An 18,298-nucleotide genomic window follows, 5' to 3' on the forward strand; every position below is an offset into this window, starting at 1 on the left:
CAAAAAAAAAAAAAAAAAAAAAAAAAAAAAAAAAAAAGTTAGCATTATTTATACATTTATTTTTAGAGCTGGGGTCTTGCTCTGTCACCCAGGCTGGAGTGCAGTGGTGTGATCACAGCTCACTGCAGCCTCTAACCCCTGGACTCGAGCGATCCTTCTACCTCAGTCTCTTGAATCAGCTGGGACTACAAGTGGGCACCACTGCACTGGGCTAGTTAGAATTATTTTCCTTTTTTATTTAAAAAGAATTTTGTGGGTATATAGTAGATGTATATATTTATGGGATACATGAGACGTTTTGTTTAGAATTCTTTTCAATCCTCTGAGAATCAGCGACATTCCAGGATCATCTTGGAGAAGAAGGACCAAGTTAGAGACGTGAAAGCACCTCCACACAGAGCTTGGTATTTTCAGAGAGAAAAAGAACGTCATGGGCCTAGAGCTAAGGACAGTGTTACGTCTGTCTACCCAGGAGTTTTCTTGGTTTTGTGCTGCGCAGAGACTTCTGGACTCAGCTGGAATCGCCTAGCTCTCCTGCGTGTTCTGGTTTGGGGTGTGGAACGTCAAGGTTATACAAGTGAAGCTGGCAGAGAAGAAAACAACAAGGTCTGCGCACGCCAAGCAAGCCCAGCCCCAGGGGACGGGTGTGGCGCGGTGGGTGGCATTACTTACTGTCTTCGGGTAGGTTGTTTTCCCGCTCTTCCCGCTCCATCTGTTGGCACCACCCCTCCATGCGGTCTCGCTCTGCCTGGAGGAGCTTCAGGAACCAGTGGCCGTCCCGGTGGCACACTGACCTTTGCACGGCCTCCAGAGGGTCTTCAGTGATAGAGTCAATCCAGGGGTCCGGAGGAGGCAGAATAGAGGGGTCAAAATCCGTGTCAAAGTCATCATCCGCGGCACAGGCGTGGTAATGATTCCCTGAGCCCTGAATGCTGACTGTGGAGGTGCTGGCATCGCGGGAGAACTGTCTGGCCATTGGGCCAGGACACGAATTGTCCTCTACAGATTCCAGAGAATTTTCCAGATTATCATGGAAGTCCAGGTCGGCCTGTACTGCTGTCGTCACACTGTTGGATCGAGTGAACCTGCGGAAGCTTGGGAGAAGAGAAAAAAGAAATTTAGTTAGAGGATATTTCTTTCTTTCTTTTCTTTTTCTTTCTGTTTGTTTGTTTGCTTGTTTTTTGGAGACAGAGTGTCACTCTTTCTCCCAGGCTGGAGTGCAGTGGCGCAATCTTGGCTCACAGCAACCTCCACCTCCCGGGTTCAAGCGATTCTCCCACCTCAGCCTCCCGAGTAGCTGAGATTACAGGTATATGCCACCACATCCGGCTAATTTTTGTATTTTTAGTAGAGAAGAAGTTTCACCATGTTGGCCAGGCTGGTTTCAAACTACTGACCTCAAGTGATCTGCCTGCCTTGGCCTCCCAAAGTGCTGGGATTACAGGTGTGAGCCACTGCATCTGGCAAGGATATTTCTTGAAGCAAAACGACTTTCTACTTTACTCACCGGGTGTGACCATTAGAAGTCACATCTTCTCAATCTTCTGTGTGTGTGTGTGTGTATGTGTGTGTTGGGGTTGGTGGTGGCAGGGGTAGACCCTTGAGGCAAGCATACTGATTGTCATAGCTTCAATGTGAAGAGCACGAATCTCATGTTTGCTCAATATGGAATATTAAAGCGTATCAAGAGAAATTGTATAGGTGGGACAAAGCGCTGAACTATTAAAGCCAGTAGAATGTGCAGCTCTATCATTCCTTACCTGAAGTGTCCCACTTCCTGCCCAAATATGGGGTGACTTAAGTCCTGAAATTCTGGTTGGTGATGAGTAAGGAAACAATTCACTAGTATCTTAGTCTGGGTAATTTGCTTAGAAATAGGGAGAAAGGGCCCAGTGCGGTGGCTCATGCCTGTAATCCCAGCACTTTGGGAGGCCGAGACGGGCGGATCACGAGGTCAGGAGATTGAGACCATCCTGACTAACATGGTGAAATCCCGTCTCTACTTAAAAATACCAAACATTAGCCAGGTGTGGTGGCGAGCACCTGTAGTCCCAGCTACTGGGGAGGCTGAGGCAGGAGAATGGCATGAACCTGGGAGGCGGAGGTTGCAGTGACCTGAGATCGCGCCACTGCACTCTAGCCTGGGTGACAGAGCGAGATTCCACCTCAAAAAGAAAAAAAAAAAGAAAAAAGAAAAAGAAAAAGAAAAGAAAAGAAAAGAAAAAAAGAAATGGGAAGAAAGGCCAGGCGCGGTGGTTCACGCCTGTAATTCCAGCACTTTGGGAGGCCGAGGCGGGCAGATCACCTGAGGTCGGGAGTTTGAGACCAGCCGGACCAACATGGAAAAATCCCGTCTCTACTAAAAATACAAAAAAAAAATTAGCTGGGCATGGTGGCACATTCCTGTAATCCCACCTACTTGGGAGGCTGAGGCAGGAGAATAGCTTGAACCCAGGAAATTGAGGTTGTGGTGAACTGAGATTGCGCCACTGCACTCCAGCCTGGGCAACTGCGACTCAAAAAAGAAAAAAAAAAAAAAGGAAAGAAAGAAAAGAAAAAAAAAATGGGGAAAAACATAACCTAACCTGGACCAAAACTACCATGAATCCTGCGAAGCCACATTTTTCCAGGGGCAACTCTTATCAAGTTAAGACTTCCTGAAAGCAAACTGAAGTAAGTGCCTTCCTTCCTTCCTTCCTTCCTTCCTTCCTTCCTTCCTTCCTTCCTTCCTTCCTTCCTTCCTCCCTTCTTTCCTTCCTTCCTTTCCTTCCTTCCTTCCCTTTCTCTCTCCTCTGTCTCTCTCTCTCTCTCTCTCTTTTTTTCTTGAGACAGAGTCTGCTCTGTTGCCCAGGCTGGAGTGCAGTGGCACAATCTCAGCTCACTGCAACCTCAGACTCCCTGGTTCAAGCGATTCTCCTGCCTCAGTCTCCCGAATAGCTGGGATTACAGGCATGCACCACCATGCCCACCTAATTTTTGTATTTTTAGTAGAGACGGGGTTTTGCCAAGTTGGCCAGGCTGGTCTCGACCTCTTGACCTCAGGCGATCTGCCTGCCTCTGCCTCCCAAAGTGCTGGGATTATAAGGTGTGAGCCACCACACCCAGCCCAAACTGAGATTTCAATAGTTTCCTCTTAAAATTAAAACTCATTTGGCTGGTAAGTGTTTACCTTTCTCTTAGTCATGCAGGTACAAAGCCTTGGGAGCAAACATAAGCTTATAGTTCTCTGTTAGGGCTCTGTATTTCTGCCCTCACCTGTGCCTTTAATTTTCTTTTCACAGTTCTAGCAAGGTGATGAAAGACACCTTGTTCACAGATTAGGTCTGTGCATTTTACATGGATGTCCATGAGATCAATGTTTCTCAACCAAAGTGCCCTATATATCTTTGGCTGAACCCTGCAATGAAGGGGAGAACATGTGGAAGGCGGGAGGGGAGGGAGAAGAGGAGAGAAATGAGGAACTCCTTCTCAAACAACGGGCAAGGAAGGTGTGGGCCTGAAGTCATTGAAGACATACAAAAAGAGTTTTGCTGGCCTCTGGAGAAGGCAGGAAACGATGACGAAATATAAGTCCACTGAAGATAGCACCATGTGTCTGTTACCCTGCCCTGTATATCTTTTTTTTTTTTAAAGTCACTTCCTGGCCTAATAGTTTACTTATTTTTTATTATGATAAAATATATATAACATAAAATGTACCAGCTGAACCATTATTAAACATACAGTTCAATGGCATTAAACACTTAATGTATTCACACTGTATGTGCAACCATCGCCACCATCCATGTCAACTTTCTTATCTTTTCCAACTGAAACTGTCTACCCATGAAACACTAACTCTCCATTTCCTCCTTCCCCCAGCCCTAGGCAACCATCATTCCACTTTCTGTGTCTGTGAGTGTGACTACTCTAGGTACCTCTTATCGGTGGAATCATGTAGTATTTGTGTTTTTGTGACTGGCTTTTTAAATTTAACATAACATCTTCAAAGTTTCATCCATGTTGTAACATGTGTCAGAATTTCCTTCCTTTTTAAGGCTGAATAGTATTCCCATTGTATGTATTTACCCATATTTATCTTACCCATTCATGGCCACTTGAGTTGCTTTCACCTTTCGGCTATTGTGAGTAATGCTGCTATGAACATGGATACACGGGTATCTGTTGAGTCCCTGATTTCAATTATTTTGACTATATAGCTAGAAGTAGAACTACTGAATCACATGCTAATTCTGTTTTTAATTTTTTGAGGAACAATCCTAATATTTTCCTTAGTGGCTGCACCATTTTGCATTCCCACAACAGTGCACGAGGATTCCTATTTCTCCACGTTCTTAGCAACATGTGTTATTTTCTGCTTTTCGGACAGAATGTGTGTTCTGTGATTTCTGTATTTTGAATGTGTGAGGTGGTACATTTCTTTGAGTAGCTCACGATTGTGCCATTTTAAGACAGTTTGTTGGCCAGTTGATTTTCAACTGTTTCATATTCAGTAGTGCCAGCCTTAAACGATAGTGCACTAAACAATATCTATACAACACTAAATACACCAGATTATGTGGGTTTTTAAAAAACTATCCTGGACCACACTCTTGAAGCCAATAAAAACCAATATTCTAGTCCATCAAAAATAAAGAATGACCTCAATAATACAGACAAGTAGTTATTCGCAAGACTGTAGAAAGACTAAGAGTCACAAAAAGGAAGAGTCATCTCAATAAATCAATTTTTTTTCTCTAGAGAATAAGTGTCAAGAAAAAAAGTGGCTGAGGTATTGATCTGTGTCAGTTATTAAGATGGCCAAAATGACCAAATATGTTGTAATTCTGGCCATCCATTTTATGAAGATAAACTAGCCAAAGTTGGCCCATTTGCTGTTTTGAAGAAATCAATTTCCCTGAAGTTATCCAACCTAGTCACTTTTGTAAGCTCTTAACTCGCAAATGGGCCAAAAAAAAAAAAAAAAAAAGAAAAAGAAAAACAGAAAAACCACATAGTGTGAAAGTCTGAATGCAATGTTCCAAGTCTCGTGTGCTAGCAATGAAAGAAAGAACAATTTTGCTAAAGTGGTTCTTCCAACAACCACTCATTTCTTGGCTGCAGTAGGCTATTTCTGCATTCTTCCAGTTCATCCCCAAAATGTTAACTGTCATCTCCTGAAGCTAAGCTTTCTCTCCAGCTGCATATGTGTGAATTGGATGACTCTCCTTGCAAACAGTTGACATTTTGGCTGTTCTACTAACATGAAATCCCAACTATGAAAACATTAGCCTCCACGCTCCAAGATCCTGTATTGCCAGAGGCATTACATTTCCAAACTTAAAGAAGTACTAGTCCCTTATTGTTTTCAATCAGAGCAAACTGCCAGAGCCAGAATCTGTTCCACATATAAAACAGAATGACCTACTTTCCTGTGCCTCTGTTTTTATCTACACAAAACTGTACTACCCGCATTCCTGACAGCCATCTCCTGGCGATGGATCTTGCAAAGTATCCACCTTCTTAAGAAAAATTACTTGGCAGTAGATTAATAGAAGTCTGCAGTTTGCAGTGTAGTCACTCAGAAAGAAATAAAAGTTAAGTAAAATTAAAATAGTTTGGGATTAAAAGCGGTGCCTTTGAACTCAGACAGCCCTGTCCAAACTGCTAGTTTCTATCAATTAAGTTCCTTAAGCAAGTGCTTTCTTCTACTCAGAGCTTTCAAAGAACATTCTGCTCTACAAAGTGATTTATATCTTTCATGAGCAAAGTTCCTTCTGGGTGAAGGGTGCAGTCCAGTTGTTATTGTTTTTCTGCAATTTTGATAGGAACACAAAATGAGGTCCCTAGATTAATTTCTTTATTTTTTGAAAGAATTGATCAGTTGCTGGTTGATGATATAAAGCCCAAAAGCTGAACCCAGTGGCTTGCTGTTTCCCAACCCATAGTTTTCAATCTTGAAGCTTCTTTGGCTCTTCATGCCCCTGCAGGCACAGTGTGTAATAATTACAACTTCTGAAAAATGCCGGCCAATATTCTGGCCCAAGGAGCAGAAAACCATGAAAGCAAAGACTGGATCAACCAGTATGGAACACAATACTCTGTCTGTTCTGAATAGCCAGAAGAAAGTCACTTGTTAGCATTCACTTCTGCTGTTGCTTTATGTTCCTTCTATGAAACAAGTTTATATTTCTAACTAGGGGCGTTTCTACCCTCCCCCACTTCCTACAACTTTTCTGTACAGCAAGTTACAAATCAAAATATACGTGGGTAAATTGCAGAGGTTCCATTCTTGTCCCCCTGTCTGATAGAGTTGCAGTTAAACAAAAGACATTGTGCACAAAAACTAAGCAAACTAAGCACAGTCATTATCTTTATGACATCTGTGCTTTGGACCTACAAGACACTCAACTGATGAGACTCAAGTCATGAATGTATTTTTAGGAGACTAACTTAGTCTTTCCGTCATAGAATCCCCTGGCCTCTACTTAGCGTCTTTATCCCTCTCATTCACATAATGGCTGCTTTTCAAGGCTAAGTCCAGTTCCTAAGGGGGCAATGCTAGCACTCTGCTATTCTTTCTTTCTTTGTACACGCCTTTAGACATTTTAAACTAAGCCTTCTGTCAAGGCTGAATATATGTGGGATCTGAAACGCTACTCCTGGAAAGTGCAACCATCTTGGTATTTTATGAAATGGCACCCTTTCACTGATGTAAAAACCGAGATGTCTCATTACGTAAAATAAAAGACAGATCAAAATAAGGCATGGGCATGAGGAGACTGAGATCAAGAATTCAAGCTCGGCTGGGTGAGGTGGCTTACACCTGTATTCCCAGCATCTCAGGAGGCCGAGGCGGGCAGATCACTTGAGGCCAGGAGTTTGAGACCAGCCTGGGCAACATGACAAAATCCCGTCTCTACTGAAAATACAAAAATGAGCCTGACATAGTGGTGCGTGGCTGTCGTCCCAGCTACTCAGGAGGCTAAGGCACGAGAATGGCTTGAAGAACCTAGGAGGCTGCAGTGAGCTGAGATTGCACCACTGCACTCCAGCCTGGGCAACAGAGTGAGACCCTGTGTCAAAAAAAAAAAAAAAAAAAAAATTCAAGCTCCCTAAAAAGAGGTTTACTTAGGTTTACAAATTTGGATCAGCTTCCCAATTAGAATCATGCATGGGAGAGCACAGGCATAATGCATCCCTTGTTCAAAAAATTCAGCTGGGAGGAACCCTCCTACCCTCCACTTATATACGGTTAACACCATCCTATCACCAGATTTTAAACTATCTCAAGACACACATCCGTCAGTTATTTCAAATCCTCTGCGTTCATCATTCCTGTGATTACATACATCATACTTGAAGATGTCTTTAAAGCAAAGGAAAATAGGATAGGCTTCCTATAAGAAAATTTTCTCCACCCCAAATAATTGTGATGTTTTTCTCAAATGATACAAAGGGAGGAAATGGAAAATAATGAGAGTGGACGTGTTGTCATCTGGTAACTTCTGAGAGGGCCCAGCGTGCTGCCGGCCCCTTTTTAGCACCAGTTGGGCAGGTGCTAATACCTTTAATGGGCTGTCACTATAGGAACCCTGGTTAGGAGTCTCAACAAAACATCCTTGAATTGAATGTGCCCCAGAAGGAACTGCTTTACCTCAGCAACTGGAGGGTTAGGTCACTCCTTGGCTACTGACCCGAGGTAACAAACAAAGCATGAGCCGTCTCACTAACAATTATGTTTTATTGAGTCTTGTCAAATGGAGGCCATAGGCTTGTGAGACAGATGGTTTTCTTTTTGCAAACTAAGTTATCTTGAAAAATAAGCAAAAAGGAAGAAAGAGAGAGAGAAAGATAAGGAGGGAGGGATGGCAGAAAGAAAGAAGGGAAAGAAAAGAAAAAAGGAAGCTATGAGGCTTATCAGGAGTTATGCCAAGTTTCAGGCTTTTGAAATTTGAAACATCTGAATGCCACGCCTATAAAACTCAGGTGTACAGTAAGGAACTATTTGGCTAGGTCATGGTATTGTTAACTTGGCAAAGAAAAGAAATTACTTTTCAAGTGCAATTTCAAGGGTGGGTACCAGGCTGTGAGGTACTCCAAGGAAACTTTGAGGAGTGGGGATTGATCCAAAGCTTCTGGGTTGACAAAGAAGGAATGTTTTTTGATTGCCAAAGGCCTTTCCAAGTCTGTGGTCCCTGAACGGGCTGTCAGATGTTACCTCAATTTTGGCCTTACGTTTTAATATCCTGCTTAGTTGAAAAGGCACAAATCCCTACAAGCCCCAGTGTTCACACATTTAAGTCCCTTGTGATCAAAAGAGATCTTTCATAGTAGTTGACATGGTGCTATAAGAGAAAACAATGCTACCTTTCCACTTGCTTGTTCCACCCAGTTACGAAGGCTGCGAGCTTTGATGTGTGAAGCAAGGAAACTCAGAATTGGGTCACTTCTGGAAATGCAAATGGAAACAGGGCAACACTGGTGAAAAAAAAAGGGTACCAGTCCTATTCACTGAGGCATCTGTTTCTAGAGACGAGGAGTGGCTCTCATAATATGTCACCAGGGCTTTCCTTCAACACCTCTGACTCAGTCTGTGCATTCACAGATCTACTGGAATGGTGGGTGCCATTCACACGCATATTTAATGCCAGCATTTTTTCTCTTTCACGTTAAGTATGTCCTGGAGGTCTAAATGTTATGTGTGATGTATAAAAGGATACTAGGAGAGAAAGAGGTTGCTCCACCAACAGAAGATCAGAAACAGCAGAAGCTTTTATGCAAATCATCAAAATACCCATCTGCTCCCATTTCCACTCCACTGACATCAATGAAAAGACACCGGCTTTCCCTTTAGGTACACACACCTCTGAACACACAAAGCTTGCTGTAGACATTCACTATGAGCCAATTTCACCTGTTTAACAAAAATTGATAAGGCTGGAGAGTTGATGAGGCAGAAAAAGAGGCCACAGAGTGGTCTGCCATTCATTTATTCTAGGAAAAATTTTCTCTTCTGATTTTCTGGATGCTGAAGGAAAAGAGTTCTTGCAGCCACACTCAATTCCACTCGATGATCTCTAAAGATCCCGGACAGTGGAGAAATCGTTTGTAAAGGCACAGATGAAAATATTAAGTATACATACACCAGAAAAATAACCTCCTGGAATTCGCTTTCCAGAACATTGTTATGAGACCAGTAGCTTCTTTCCATATAACCAAGAATGACAGTTGTCACTTGTCAATTTGACATTGTCACTAGGGAACCAAGGAGTATACAGTTGCAAAGTTTTTTGCCTCCCCTTAACACTTTCAGTTGTGAAGCTGGGAGATGATTACTTTATAAATTATTACAAAATACATCAGAAATATCTCACTTTAGGAAAGGTAGCTGAGTTAGAATGGAGGCGGGAAGCCAGAACCTATACCACACACTTACTCACTTATCTCTTGTTTCTGAAGTGGAGATTATGACAACAATACAGCTACCTGGGAACCATGGTAATAAGCATAGGTCCTAAACTTCAACCAGGAATCTCTATCTACATGTAACACGACCCTAAAGTTGAGGAAACACTGATGGTGTTGAATCAGAGAACTTACACCAAAAAAGGTTATTGATGTTAATAGTAGCCACCTCCCAAATTTTAGAAACAGAGAGGTAAAGCAACTTTCAATCTGGATCTCTAAACTAGAATACTCTTTTGTTCCCATGACTCCAATTTTTTTTTTTTTTTGAGACGGAGTCTTGTACTGTTGCCCAGGCTGGAGTGCAGTGGTGTGATCTCAGCTCACTGCAAGCTCCGCCTCCCGGGTTCACGCCATTCTCCTGCCTCAGCCTCCCGAGTAGCTGAGACTACAGGCGCCCACCACCATGCCCAGCTAATTTTTTGCATTTCTATTAGAGATGGGGTTTCACCATGTTGGCCAGGATGGTCTTGATCTCCTGACCTCGTGATCCGCCCGCCTCGGCCTCCCAAAGTGCTGGGATTACAGGCATGAGCCACCGCGCCCGGCCCCACGACTCCAACATTTTTCCAATACATTCCAATACCTTCAAAGCCAGAGAGTAGTGCTAAATAACAGGGCTTGCCTTACTTACATATACGCCAAATAAAACTTATATGGACAACTTCTGTGCGTGGCACAGATGGAGTAAGAATGACTGAACTTACTATATTATCTGAAACAACTAAAAAGCTGGCAAAATGTATGAAACAACTGTTTTCAAGACATTTGATATCAGACAATGAAGAACAGTGATCTCTGAGATATGGGAAACAAATGGGACCTTTCACTGACTGGAGCAAGTTTCCAGGGAGTGGTCCCCATGGGGAGGCGGTCTCCCTGACTCATGAGACATTGCTAGGGGTATAAGGAGGACAAGGCAGCTGGAATTTGCATGGCAGCATATGGAAGAGGTGAGACCTGCACTGGTCCCAACAGCATATTCACCTAAGTACTGTTCAACGCATGACCTATCCAAGACTGGGATATCTTCATTCCTCTTTGGAAAAAAAAAAAAAAAAACCAAAAAACTTAGCCATTAATTTAGAGTGCTGTATGTGCCAAAAATATCTTTTTAAAATGAAGACAAGCCGGGCACGGTGGCTCAAGCCTGTAATCCCAGCACTTTGGGAGGCCGAGATGGGCAGATCACGAGGTCAGGAGATCGAGACCATCCTGGCAAACACGGTGAAACCCCGTCTCTACTAAAAATACAAAAAACTAGCCGGGCGAGGTGGCGGGCGCCTGTAGTCCCAGTTACTTGGGAGGCTGAGGCAGGAGAATGGCGTAAACCCGGGAGGCGGAGTTTGCAGTGAGCTGAGATCCGGCCACTGCACTCCAGCCTGGGCGACAGAGCGAGACTCCGTCTCAAAAAAAAAAAAAAAATAAATAAAATAAAATAAAATGAAGACAAAATAAGGACTTTTTTAGATATACAGGAACTGAAAGTAGGCCGGGCATGGTGGCTCACGCCTGTAATCCCAACACCTTGGGAGGCTGAGGCGGGTGGATCACCTGAGGTCAGGAGTTCAAGACCAGCCTGGCCAACATGGCAAAACCCATCTCTACTAAAAATACAAAACTTAGCCAGGCGTGGCGGCATGCGCCTGCGGTCCCAGCTACTTGGGAAGCTGAGGCACAAGAATTGCTTGAATTTGGGAGGTGGAGGTTGTGAGGTTGTGGTGAGCCGAAACTGTGCCACTGCACTCCAGCCTGGGTGAAAGAGCGAGACTCCATCTCAAAAAAAAAGCTGAAAGTAATCATTGCCAGCAGTCATGCCCTATAAGAAAGGTTTAAAATACTTTCTATTTTCCCTTTTGATTTTTTTTTTTCCTTTAACCCATGGGCTACTTAGAAGTGACTTACCTAGTCTCCAAAAATTTGGGGATTTTCCAAATATTTTTTAGCTGTTGATTTCAAGGTAGGTAGGAGGTAGGAAGATCCCTTGAGACCACGGAGGCAGAGGTTACAGTGAGCTGAGCTGGAGCCACTGCACTCCAGTCTGGTGGCAGTGCCAGACCTTGTCTCAAAAAAAAAAAAAAAAAAAACAAGGCAAAGTACACATTTTTTTTCCCGAGTACACATAGAGCATTTAACAAGATAGACTATATTTTGGCCCAAAAAACAAGTTTCAATAAATTTTCAAAGGTTCAAGAAAAAGTATGTTGTCTGACCACAATGGAATTAAATAGAAATCAATAGCTAAAAAATATTTGGAAAATTCCCAAATTTTTGGAGACTGGGTAACGCACTTCTAAGTAGCCCATGGGTTAAAGGAAAAAAAAAAAAAAAATCAAAAGGGAAAATAGAAAGTATTTTAAACTGAATGAAAAAGAAAAAATGGGCCGGGCGCGGTGGCTCAAGCCTGTAATCCCAGCACTTTGGGAGGCCGAGACGGGCGGATCACGAGGTCAGGAGATCGAGACCATCTTGGCTAACACGGTGAAACCCCATCTCTACTAAAAATACAAAAAAAAACTAGCCGGGCGAGGTGGCGGGCGCCTGTAGTCCCAGCTACACCGGAGGCTGAGGCAGGAGAATGGCCTGGACCCGGGAGGCGGAGCTTGCAGTGAGCTGAGATCCGGCCACTGCACTCCAGCCCGGGCAACAGAGCAAGACTCCGTCTCAAAAAAAAAAAAAAAGAAAAAGAAAAAGAAAAAATGTATCAACATTTGTAGGATGCAGTTAAAGCAGTACTTAGAGGGAAATATATAGTACTAGACACCACTAGTCAAAAAGAATTAAGGTTTCAAATCAATGCTCAGCTTCCACCTTAAACTAAAAATAGAAGAGCAAATGTAGCTCATGGTAAACAGAATAAAGGAACTCATATGATAAAAGCAGAAATCAGCGAAGGAGTAAACAGAAAAACTATACAGAAGAATCAATGAAATCAAAAGCTGGTTCTTTTCAAAAGCTAATAAAATTTATAATCCTTTAGCAGACTGATGAGAAAAACAAAAGAAGACACATATTACCAATATCAGAAATGAGAGTAGTGACATCACTACAGATTCTATAAATATTAAAATACTAGGGGAATATGATGAGCAGCTTTTTACCAATACATTGGATAACTTAGATAAAATAAACAAGTTCATTGAAAGGTACAAATAATCAAATTCAAAAAAGAAGGAATCAATGGCCTGAACAGCCTAAATCTTTTAAATAAATTGAAGTTATAGTTAAAAACTTTCCCTGAAAGTAAATTCCAGATCGAGGTAGCTTCATTGGTGACTTCAATAAAACATTAATTTAAAAAAAAATACCAATTCCACACAAAATCATCCAGAAAACTGAAAAGAAGAAAATAGTTCCTACCTCATGAAGATAACTTTATTCTGATACCAAAGACAAAAGACAAGAAAACTGTAGAAAGAGAGCCCTCATGAATACAGATACAAAAGTTCTTAGCTAAATTTTAACCAATCAAATCCAATAATATATAAACAGCATTGCACAGGATGACAAAATTGGTATATCCCAGAAATACAAGGTTAGATTATCATTCAAAAATCAATCAATGTGGCTGGGTGAGGTGGCTCACACCTGTAATCCCAGCATTTTGGGAGGCCGAGGCGGGCAGATCACCTAAGGTCAGGAGTTCGAGACCAGTCTGGCCAACATGGTGAAACCTCATATCTACTAAAAATACAAAAATTAGCCGGGCATGGTGTCAGGTGCCTATAATCCCAGCTACTCGGGAGGCTGAGGCAGGAGAATCGCTTGAACCCAGGAGGCAGAGGTTTCAGTGAGTAGAGATCATGCCACTGTACTCCAACCTGGGTGACAGAGCAAGACTCCGTCTCAAAACTAAAAAAAAAAAAAACCAAATCAACCAATGTGAGATAACTGCATAGACACATGCAAAATAGTGAAGTTGGATCCTTAGCATATATAAAAATTACCTCAAAATGGATCAAAGGCCTAAATTTAAGAGCTAACTGTAACATTCTTAGCAGAAATTACAGGAGCAAATCCTGAGGACCCTGGATTTGGCAATAACTTCTTAAATATGACAATGAAAGCAAAAAGCACAATCAACCAAAGAAAAAATAAGCTGGCTGGGACGGTGCACACTGCAGTCCCAGCTACTTGGGAGGCTGAGGAGATGGGATCGCTTGAGCCCAGGAGTTCAAGGCCAGCCTGTGTAACATAAATTAAACTTCATCAGGTGTATTTATTTATTTTTATTTTTATTTTTATTTTTATTTTTTGAGATGGAGTTTCACTTGTGTTACCCAGGCTGGAGTGCAGTGGCACTATCTTGGCTCACTGCAACCTCTGCCTCCGGGGTTCCAGCAATTCTCTTCACTCAGCCTCCCGAGTAGCTGGGATTACAGGTGCCAGCCACTACAACTGGCTAAATTTTCGTATTTTTAATAGAGATGGGGTTTCATCATGTTGGCCAGGATGGTCTTGAACTCCTGACCTCAGATGATACACCTGCCTCAGTCTCCCAAAGTGCTGGGATTACAGGCGTGAGCCACTGCACCTGGCCAACTTCATCAAATGTAAAAACTGTAGTGCATCCAAGGACCCTATCAAGAGAGTGGAAAAACAACTCATAGAATGGGAGAAAATATTTCCAAATCATATATTGATAAGGATCTAGTATCCAGAATATATAAAGAACTCTTAAAACACTCAACAACAAAAAGACAACCCTATTAAAAAATAGGCGTAGGACATGACGAGACATGTCTCCAAAGAGATAAAAAACGGCCAATAGACACATGAAAAGGCAATCAACATGATTAGTCATCACAGATATATAGATCCACACCACAGTGACATGCCACTTCATACCCACTAGGATTGCCATAAGGGAAAAAAATTTAAGGAGGAAAATAAGTGTTGACCAGATCGTGGAGAAACTGGAATGCTCATACATCGTTGGTAGGAACGGTAAAATGGTGCAGCCGCTGTGGAAAGAATTTCTATATTAACTAGCAATTCTACTGCTAGGTATATACCAAAAAGAATTTAAAACAGGTGTTCGAAGACTTGTACATGAATGTTCATAGCAGCTCTATTCAAGATGGATAAATAGATAGATGAAAGATTTTTAAAATCCCAAATATCCATAAACAGATGAATGCATAAACCAAATGTGGTATATCTAGGCAACTGGATATTACTCACTCCTAAAAAGGAATTAAGTACTAACACATGCTACAACATGGATGAACCTCCACAACATCACACTAAATGAAGGAGCCCACACACAAAAGGCCACATATTGTATGATTCAATTTATAAGAAATATCTAGAATAGACAAGTCCACAGAGACAGCAAGCCAATTAGTAGTTACAGAGACTGGGAGGAGAAAGGAATGCAGGGACTACTAACGGGTATGAGATTTCTGTGGGTGATGATCAAAATATTTTGGAACTAAGTCATGATGATGGTTGTACAATGTTGTAAATGTAGTTAATGCCACTGAATTGTATACCTTAAAATGGTTTAAATGGTAAATTTTGTGTTATATGTATCTTACTATAATTTTTCTTTAAAAAATGCAATTCATCATAGTAACAGTCTAAAAATGAAAAACTTTTTAACATCTCAATAGATGCCAAAAAAGCGTTTGACAAAATCCAGTATCGGTTCCTGATCATAATTTTCAACAAATTAGGAAAAAAAAGGAACTTCTTCAAGTAGATAAAAAGACATCTATAAAAACAAAAAACCTAAAGCTAGCTGGGTACAGTGGCTCATGCCTATAATCCAGCACTTTGGAAGGCTGAGGCAGGTAGATTGCTTTGAGCTCAGGAGTTCAAGCTTAGCCTGGGCAACATGGTGAAAACTCGTTTTTACAAAAAATACAAAAATTAGGCCGGGCGCGGTGGCTTACTCCTGTAATCCCAGCACTTTGGGAGGCCGAGGCGGGCAGATCACGAGGTCAGGAAATCGAGACCATCCTGGCTAACACGGTGAAACCCTGTCTATACTAAAAAAAAAATACAAAAAACTAGCCGGGCGAGGTGGCGGGCGCCTGTAGTCCCAGCTATTCGGGAGGCTGAGGCAGGAGAACGGCGTGGACCCGGGAGGCGGAGCTTGCAGTGAGCCGGGATTGCGCCACTGCACTCCAGCCTGGGCGACAGAGCGAGACTTGTCTCAAAAAAAGAAAACAAACAAACAAACAAAAATTAGCCAGGCATAGTGGTACACATCGGATCGCGCCACTGCACACCATACTTAAAGGTGAAAGACTGCCTATTTGCACCTAAGATCAGTTAACAAGGCAAGGATGTCCATACTCATGATTTCTATTTAACATTGCATTAGGCCAGGTGCGGTGGTTCAGGCTTGAAATCCCAGCACTTTGGGAGGTGGAGGTGGCCGGATCGCTTGAGCCTAGGGGTTTGAGACCAGCCTGGCAAACATGGCGAAACCCCATCTCTACTAAAAATACAAAAATTAGCTGGGCGTGCTGGCGCATGCCTGTAATCTCAGCTACTCCGGAGGCTGAGGCGGGGTATTCGCTTGAACCTGGGAGGCGGAAGTTGCAGCGAGCCAAGATCGCACACACTCCAGCCGGGGGGAAGCCTGAGACTCCATCTCAAAAAAAAGAGAACATATTTTATGTGTCTGGATTATTTCATTTCAGGAAATTTTATCACAGTGATATACGCACAGTTTTAAAATATCAAATCGTTCTAAAAGGTTAGTTATGAAAAATAGAAATGCCTGGCCCAATTATTGAGCAACTTTCTGCTTCAGAGGCAGCCACTTTTAAACACTATTTCTAAATAACAAAAATAAATCTTTGAACTTTTTTTACTGTTTGTCCTTAGGAATGCTGAAGATTTAGATTTCTCTCACCTTTCCACCACTCCTATTCCTCACTCGCTCTTTCTTTTTTTTTGAAAAGGAGTCTCACTTGGTTGCCCAGGCTGGAGTGCAGTGGTGCAATCTCGGCCCACTGCAACTGCCGTCTCCCAGGTTCAAGCGATTTTCCTGCCTCAGCCTCCTGAGGTAGCTGGGATTACAGGCACGTGCCACCACACCCGGCTAATTTTTGTATTATTAGTAGAGACAGGGTTTCACCATGCTGATCAGGCTGGTCTCGAACTCGACCTCGTGATGCGCCCGCCTCGACCTCCCAAAGTGTTGGAATTACGGGTGTGAGCCACCGCGCCTGGCCTCTCTTTCTTACACACATACACACATGCACTTCCGGTCTGTCCCTGTATTTTTCCATTCCCCTGATATAGTTGTATTATCAGTTTGGATAACTATATTCAGAACTTGTTTTTTATAACTATATTATTATGACTAGGAAATGTCATTCACAGCTGAATATGTGTTACAGGCCGAATCATGGGCCCCTTCCCTAAATTCGTATGTTGAAGTCCTAACACCTAGTACCTTTGCATGTGACTGTATTTGGAGATAGGGCCTTTATTTTATTTATTTATTTATTTATCTATTTATTTATTTATTTCTGAGATGGAGTCTCGCTCTGTTGCCCAGGCTAGAGTGCAGTGATGCAATCTCGGCTCGCCGCAACCTCCAACCTCCATCTTTCAGGTTCGAGCAATTTTCCTGCCTCATCCTCCCAAGTAGCTGGACTACAGGCGCATGCCACCGTGCCCAGCTAATTTTTTGTATTTTTAGTAGAGACGGGGTTTCACCATGTAGGCCAGGCTGGTCTCAAACTCCTGACCTCGTGATCCGCCCGCCTCAGTCTCCCAAAGGGCTGGGGTTACAGGTATGAGCCACCGCACCGGGCCAGGGCCTTTAATTTTTATTTTTATTTGAGACAGGGTATCACTCTGTCACCTAGGCTGCAGTACAGTGGCACGATCATGGCTCACTGCAGCCTCAACTTCCTGAGCTCAAGCCATCCTCCCACCTCAGCCTCTCGAGTAGCTGGGACTACAGGCATATGCTATCATGCCCAGCTAATTTTTTTTTATTTTTCAAGAGACAAGGTCTGGCTATTTTGCTCAGGCTGGTCTCTAATTCCTGGGCTCAAGCAATCCTCCTGCCTCAGCCTCTTAAAGAGTTGGGATTACAGGTGTGAACAACTGCTCTGGCCATAGGGCCTTTAAACAGATGATTGCGGCCCCAAGGGTGGGCTCGAATCCAGTATGACTGGTATCCTTATAAAAACAGGAGACTAGGACACAGACACACACAGAGGAAAGACAATACGAAGGCAGAGGGAGAAGATGGCCATTTGCAAGCCAGGGAGAGAGACCACATGAGAAATCAACACTGCCGACATCTTGATCCAGAACCAGACCTTTTTTTTTTTTTAAGGCAGAGTCTCACTCTGTCACCCAGGCTGGAGTGCAGTGGCTCAATCTCAGCTCACTATCAGTTTGCTGTATTTTGTTATGGCAGCCCAAACTAAGACATTATATATATATAGTGCTTTTTTCTGAAATTTATCTTCCAACTCCTTTTGGATTTTTCAATTCTGCTACTATCCTTTTTTCTTTCTTTTTTTTTTTTGGAAATGAAGTCTTGCTCTGTCACCCAGGCTGGAATGCAGTGGCGATCTAGCCTCACTGCAACCTCCACCTCCCAGGTTCCAACAATTCCCCTGCCTCAGCCTCCTGAGTTGCTGGGATTACAGGTGCCCACCACCATACCCAGCTAATTTTTGTATTTTTAGTAGAGACAGGATTTCACCATGTTGGCCAGCCTGGTCTTGAACTTCTGACCTCAAGTGATCTGCCCTCCTAGGCTTCCCAAAGTGCTGGGATTACAGGTGTGTGCCACCACGCCCAGCCACAGTTCCACTATTATTTCTTTTTTTTTTTTTTTTTTTTTTTTTGAGACGGAGTCTCGCTCTGT

The 18,298-nt window shown here is 42.7% G+C and overlaps 1 protein-coding gene across 1 annotated transcript in view; it reads right to left on the reverse strand.

Moving 5' to 3' along the window:
• The window catches only part of DLGAP1 (DLG associated protein 1), a 976,217-nt gene that overhangs the window by 42,356 nt on the left and 915,563 nt on the right, over positions 1-18,298 (reverse strand). Inside the window, exon 12 of the mRNA XM_023228478.2 lies at positions 673-1,094. Within this exon, the coding sequence (XP_023084246.2) occupies positions 673-1,094 (422 nt within the window). The remainder of the gene's footprint in view (positions 1-672; positions 1,095-18,298) is intronic.

The sequence above is a fragment of the Piliocolobus tephrosceles genome, chromosome 18 (assembly GCF_002776525.5).
Source record: "Piliocolobus tephrosceles isolate RC106 chromosome 18, ASM277652v3, whole genome shotgun sequence".
In the NCBI taxonomy this organism is placed as follows: Eukaryota; Metazoa; Chordata; class Mammalia; order Primates; family Cercopithecidae; genus Piliocolobus; species Piliocolobus tephrosceles.